The sequence below is a fragment of the Pelodiscus sinensis genome, chromosome 9 (genome assembly GCF_052426305.1).
Source record: "Pelodiscus sinensis isolate ZL-2025 chromosome 9, ASM5242630v1, whole genome shotgun sequence".
Classification (NCBI taxonomy): Eukaryota; Metazoa; Chordata; order Testudines; family Trionychidae; genus Pelodiscus; species Pelodiscus sinensis.
The window spans coordinates 58,872,415-58,878,525 of record NC_143060.1 but is presented as its reverse complement, the minus strand read 5'-3'; the positions used below and the strand labels follow the sequence as shown (position 1 = coordinate 58,878,525).

The 6,111-nt window shown below is 52.3% G+C and overlaps 1 protein-coding gene across 1 annotated transcript; it reads right to left on the bottom strand.

The window, feature by feature from the left end:
* Positions 1 to 1,021: 1,021 nt before the first annotated feature.
* LOC142830686 (uncharacterized) lies at positions 1,022 to 3,858 on the bottom strand. Its single transcript, XM_075937138.2, has 2 exons — positions 3,585 to 3,858; positions 1,022 to 2,352 (listed from the first exon to the last, which is right to left on the bottom strand). The coding sequence occupies exons 1-2, from the start codon at positions 3,659 to 3,661 to the stop codon at positions 1,203 to 1,205; spliced, it is 1,227 nt and encodes a 408-aa protein (XP_075793253.2). The 5' UTR covers positions 3,662 to 3,858; the 3' UTR covers positions 1,022 to 1,202.
* Between the last annotated feature and the right edge of the window lie 2,253 nt (positions 3,859 to 6,111).

Below are 6,111 nucleotides of genomic sequence, written 5' to 3'. Positions count from 1 at the left end.
CAGGCATGAATACAAAGATTAAGGCAAGACGACACAACATGCAGGCCCTAATTAAGTCAGTTCTGCTGATATTCAAAAAATGCAATAGTGACCCGATTTCCACTCTTATGCACTTTTAATGAGCAATGACAGTCCCAGGAATTTAACTTCGAAAACGCATACGAAGAGAAGATCATTATATTGACTTTTTTTGTTTTGGCTCCCACTTGTGGGTCACATATTGAGCCCCACATGAACCCAAACTGCACCACAGGCCTCAAATAAATGGGTCGGCTCACAGATGGCATGTTGAGTAACCCTGTGTTAGACTATTCATATACCGATGATGCACAATGCCTTCCTCTCCCACTCACCCCTTGCCCAAACTGTATATCCGGGTAAGAGCTATCTATCTTCCAGACATTTTAGTCTTTGAAGGAAATTTAGGTTATCCACTTTCTCCGGCTCTCAATCAGCCTATAATCTTTCTGTAATCACTGTTTATCTTTCAAACTGAGGAGTGAATAAAATATGAATATGAAGCACCTGTTGCGTTACAATAAGTTAACTAGCTAAGAACATTTCTCTGCTCATGTTTGGTCACATTTAAACACCCCCAAAGCACAGGGGTTAACGTCCCGATCCTGGCCATCATCTATTAAACCTGCTACGCTCCTGCTTTCAGAAGAAAAACATCCAGCACCTCAGCTGGATCGGGAGAAGCACTGACTAGCCTGCCCCAATTTTTCCTCTCCCCAAATGCCACAACATGTGAATGAAAATACACAGGCCATAGCAACGATGACTATTTATTTCTTTTCTACCCTCTCCTCCCCCCGTTTCCGTAGAACAGACCCCTGTGGGTCCCAGCGCATTTCACACGGACAGCTGTCCCTCGCCTCTGTCCAGGCTCTCAGCTGGACCTGGAGAAGCACGTGTGTAACACTGATTCGCCTGCCCCAATATTTTCGCTCCCAAATGCCACAACATGTGAATGAAAATACAAAGGACATAGCAACGGTGAACATGTATTTATTTCCCCCCCCCCTTTTTTATGTAGAACAGACCCTTTTCCGGACACATCTGCAGACATGAACGTATGGAGTGGGATGGGGTGGTCACAAGACCAGGTGTCGGGGAGGATTGATGAACTCCGCTCCCAGGAACACCACACGGCTATTGTCGCGAGGAGCAGCGGTGAGATGGCTCTCCACCCCTCAGTCTCAGGGGTCATCGAGGTGGGGCAGGGTTTCCAGCTGGCCCTCTCTCCTCGCTTCCTCCACCCCTTGCAGCCACTCCATACACCTGCACACCAGCTTTGGGTTCCTGATCCCCGGCGCCGGATCCTCCTCATACTCTTCGTCATCATAGCGGTTCTGCTCATTCACCACTGAGATCTTTATTAATGAGGTCAGGTCCAGGCCGGCCCTGCTCTGGGAGCCCGGCAGGGGTGTGGTGCTGCCCAAGGGATTCCTCCATCCGCTCTGGTTCTCCAGGTGGCGGCGCAGCAGCAGCCTGGTCGCCTCAGCCGTGAGGTTGATGGTGTAGTCCGTGGTGGGGACCTCAGCCTCCGGCTCCGGCTTCGCCGCCGCACCTGGGTTCCTGGTGGTGCGGCCGCGGGTACGGGTCGGGCTCGACCTCTGTGGCTGCTGCGGTGGCTGTGGCTGTAGCTGTTGTTGTTGCTGCTGCTGATGCAGGGAGGCGCAGAGGCGGGAGTTGGGCAAGGGGCCGGTTCTCGCCTGGGGCGCCCCGCGTGGATTCCTCTCCTTAGGAGCTACCTGCTTCTTCGGCTGCGCACGGGTGGTGGCGGGGCCAGAGGCCGCAGCAGCGGGAGGCTGGATGGGCGGTAGAGGCTTGGCGGTGCTGCATGACCCCTGTGCTCTGCCCGCCGACTCAGCAGCCACTGTCGCCCGGGGCAGGTGGAATAGATTTTTCTCTGGGTTTGAGATGCGCTCCCAAAGGACAGAGGAGCACTGCTGCCCCTGGCGGGGGCCCCGGCTCAGTAACTTAGAGAGGCGACGGCAGCAGGGCTGAGCCGGAGGAGTGGGTGTGAGGACGGGAGGAGCGGGTGGCGGGGCCTGGGAAGCTCCCACGCGGGAGGGCTGCGACATCCCCCGGGAGGGCTGCGGAGCCACCACACGGGGGAGTTGCGATGTCCCCTGCATTGCCTGCGATGCCACCACCTTAGAGTGGTGTGGGGCAACCACTGGAGAAGTCTGTGGCGCTGTCCCCCGGGAGAACTGCGATGTCCTCTGGGAGGGCTGCTGCGACATTGTGACCTGGGAGGGCTTCGGTGACGACATCACCCGGGAGGACTGCGACACCACCACCTGGGAAGGATGCGACGTTCCCGATGCTGGAGTCTGAACACCGCTGAAATAGAAGGGATGGGTTAAAACAGTACTCCAAGGGGAGACAAGTCTGACAGAGCAAGAGATGCCAAAAGATAATCCCGGAAACATTCACAAGAACAAACTCTACAGGCAGTTTGGGCAAGGCTGGAGCATTTACAGCTCTGAAATATTAGAGGGACTTGAAGTTTAGCTGCTAATAGCCTGGTACCGACCAGTATTTTCAGCACACTAGGGCACATCCTACTGCCCTTCCTCTGCACTCCTTGGTGCATAGGGGAACTGCTTTTTACATTTTAAAACAGTCATTTGCCTAATGGAACCCTGTGCCAAGTTCCCTGCCTACCACAACCCCAGAGCTCCGAGTGGCTGCTCCATGTGTCTTTCTGTGGGGCACAGTGGGAGGCGGAGAAGGGGGAGCTACATGCATTGCCCAGGCCCCCAGCACAATCTCTCAGCTCCCATTGTAATGGAGATTGTGATGTAATGTCAAGTGTGTCCGGTATTTTTGCTGGAACCATCTGGCAACCCCTAGCTCTTACACAGCAGAGCCCCACTTGTCATGTCAAATTGGGACCAAGACCAAACCAGATGATCAAAAATTCAGATATTCAGGAGAGTAGGGAAGTGTGAGGCCACAGCACCATCTAGTGGCCATGGGAGGGTTGCCTGCTGCTGGCCCTGCATGCGCTGGTTATTAGGTCAACATGGAAAGTTGCACAATGGAAGGCTGGAAAAATCGGGCTCTACTGCACGAATATGTGAAAAGAACACTGATTTTATTGTTCATCTGTAAGGACTCCATATAATAGGGCATCTCGTATTACACACTCCTGGCAGTGACACACACACACATACACACACACACACACACACACACACACACCCTCAACCTCCTTAGCCAAAGGGCAGATAGTTGGGTGTAACAATCCACTCCTGACAGAATCAGGAACTGCTCAGGCCCAACCAATGTAGAGAAGCTGAACAATTCCCCAAGCAGATGACACATTCTGGCTCATTTGCTGGGTCTTAAAGAGAACAAAGTCCTGGGTCTTCTCCCTATCACTATCTCATCCACTCAACAGTGACACTCAGGCAGGGCAGGAGACTATGGGAAAAGGGAAACAAAAGACACAAAATCCACTGTCCCCACTGGTAAGGAATAGTTCCAATATGAATGTTTCTACAACTTCCATTTGGCCAGCACCCGATAGGTCAGGCAGCATCAGCACCAAATCTATCACAGGCTCTTACCTTCTCCGCAGAGACGTGTCTCTTTTCTCAGAAAGGGATTTGTATAACACTCCAAGAAGATTCTTCTTAGTGTTCATGTTCGAGGCCTGAGAGCGCTCAAGGTAAGAAGAGCAGACCTCGAGATGACTCCCGGCCGGAAAGCTACGGGAGTCTGAAATTGCCCCAGCCCCGCATCCTGTCCTACCTGGCTGTTGTCATGGACTCTCTGTGAGTTCACCACCTGGCAAGGTCCTTTAACCAATAAGCGGAGACACCGAAAAAGGCCTTGTGATGTCACCGCCACACCCTGTCCTGCCCCTGGCCAGCCCCTCTGCATATTTGAGCCTCTCCCCCCTGCATTTCCCCTACTCACTCAATGTTAGTTCTAGGAATCAAGCAGGCTGCACATGGAATCATCAGAGGCTGCTCAGTGCCACATGTACTTGGCAGATTGTAAGGCCACAAAAGACCAATCACCTATCCCAAGGGTGGACAATAATTTTCACTGTGGGGGGTCACTTCAGCAATTTTGATTTGTGGTCACAGGCTGGATTTTTGCCCCCTGGAAGGTGCAGGGCTTCAGAGCTACAGAGAGAGAGAGGGAGTTAGGGATGTTAAATTTAAACAGAGCTCAAAATGGCCGCCCTTAAAATGACAATGCCGGCTCTCCTGTTAAAAGGACAAACTGTTTTGTTTTTTTGCTTATCTTCTTTTCCCTGTCCTTTTTTGTTTGGTTGGTTTGCTCAACAACTTTTCCTTGGGGCTTTTTTATTCCCCATCAACAACTTTTCCCTTGGGAATGGCCGCCCTTAAAGGGGCAAGGCTTTTTTTTTGGCTTAAAAATCTTTGGTTTAAAGTTTAAAGAGTGTGATTTGAGAAAATTACACTATTGAAAAAAATTAGGACTGAACTGACTAACTTTTAATTGCGTAAAATGAGATCAATTAATGGTGACTCCCTTGCATAAGTAATATATGAGAGACAATACCTGAAAAAGAGGGAAAAGTATTAAAATTTGAAAGGTTTAATTTGTTTTCTACATATCAATTCATTATTTTTGTTGCAGACTGCTATAATAAACCATGTAATTGGATTATGTATACAAATTCTATCCACTTTACAATAAAAGAATGCTTCAAGAACTAAGCGTACTGCCCAGAGATTCTTTTCTTTTTTTTTAATCGGTGTTGCTATGTAGCGCTTAACTTTCACTGACTATGAACTCCACTACAAAACAGAATATGGAGATTTACTATCACTTAACATTCTCAACTTGAGTTCTCGAAGACTGATAACATCCCTATTTCATATAGTTGAGTAAAGAGGCAGGTATTTAATTAATCGAGTAGTCCATAGAATTATTGACTACTTGATTAGTCGATTGGCAACCCAGGTTGTGCCATTTTCTTCCCCCTGGCTGTGTCTAGACTGGCAAGGTTTTCCGGAAAATGAGCCGCTTTCCCGGAAAAACTTGCCAGCTGTCTACGCTGGCCACTTGATTTTCCACAAAAGCAATGATGATCTGCTGTGCGAAATCAACTGCTTTTCCGGAAAAGCTTTGCCGCTCCCGTTCGGGGAAAAGTCCTTTTTGCGAAAAACTGTTGCACAAAAGGGCCAGTGTAGACAGCTAGCTAAGACTTTTGCGGAAAAGCAGGCTAAATGGAAAAAAGCGGTTTGGATGCCGGGAGACCCCGTAGGAGCCCTGGATTTCCTGGGAACCCGAGCTCTTTAAGCAGTCACAGGCTACTGAGCGCACGTGGCAGGACCGTGCCACAGAGCTCTATGGCCTGAGGTCTGCCACAGCGCCCGTCCTGCCCAGCAGCCATCAGAGCCAGCCATGGCAGCTCCAGGCGGTGAGCCACCTGCACCCCCAGTGCAGGAGGCCCCCACAGGCTGGAAAAGACGGGCTCCCTCGTGGTCCCCCAGGGAGCTGGAGAGCCATGGACCTCTGGCAGGAGGAGGAGGGCCTCCACGACATGAGGTCCCGGCACCGCAACACTGATATCTTCGGCCGCATGGCTCAGGCGCTGGCCCAGCACGGACACCCTGCCTGGAACCTCGACCAGGTGCGGGCGAAGGTGAAGGAGCTGCGCCTGGCCTACGTGAGGGCCAGCGAGTGCAGGGGGGCAGGACCAGACACCTGCCCCCACTACGACCGGCTGCACGTCATCCTTGGCCAGCCAGCCCCGCGAATCCCAGACGTGCCCGTGGACACCTGCGAGCGCCCCCCCCCCCGTCACCCGGACCACCAAGGCAGGGGAAGGAGAAAGCAGCGCTTCGGAGGAGGAGGCCAGCGTTGCCACCCAGCAGGCCCCCTCCAGCAGCCCCTCCGAGGCCGGGGAAGGATCCACCGGTGAGTCTTGCACTTTGCACTCACAGTGGCGGGGGGCAGAGGGGGAGAGCCAGGCGCCCGGAGGAGGGAGGGGAAGGGAGGGTTAGAGCATGTCACTCTGGCCACGTGAGCTGCACGCTGTGTAGCATTAGACAGCAAGCAGCACGTGCAGCCTTGTGACCGAGCGGCACGTGGCCGCAGCAGGCAGTTGCAGGG

Excerpts from the sequence above, each read along its gene's own strand:
- LOC142830686 (XM_075937138.2), bottom strand. The coding sequence starts at position 3,661 with ATGAACACTAAGAAGAATCTTCTTGGAGTGTTATACAAATCCCTTTCT. Across the intron at positions 2,353-3,584 it reads GACACGTCTCTGCGGAGAAG|CGGTGTTCAGACTCCAGCAT; the intron begins GTAAGAGCCTGT and ends CTTCTATTTCAG.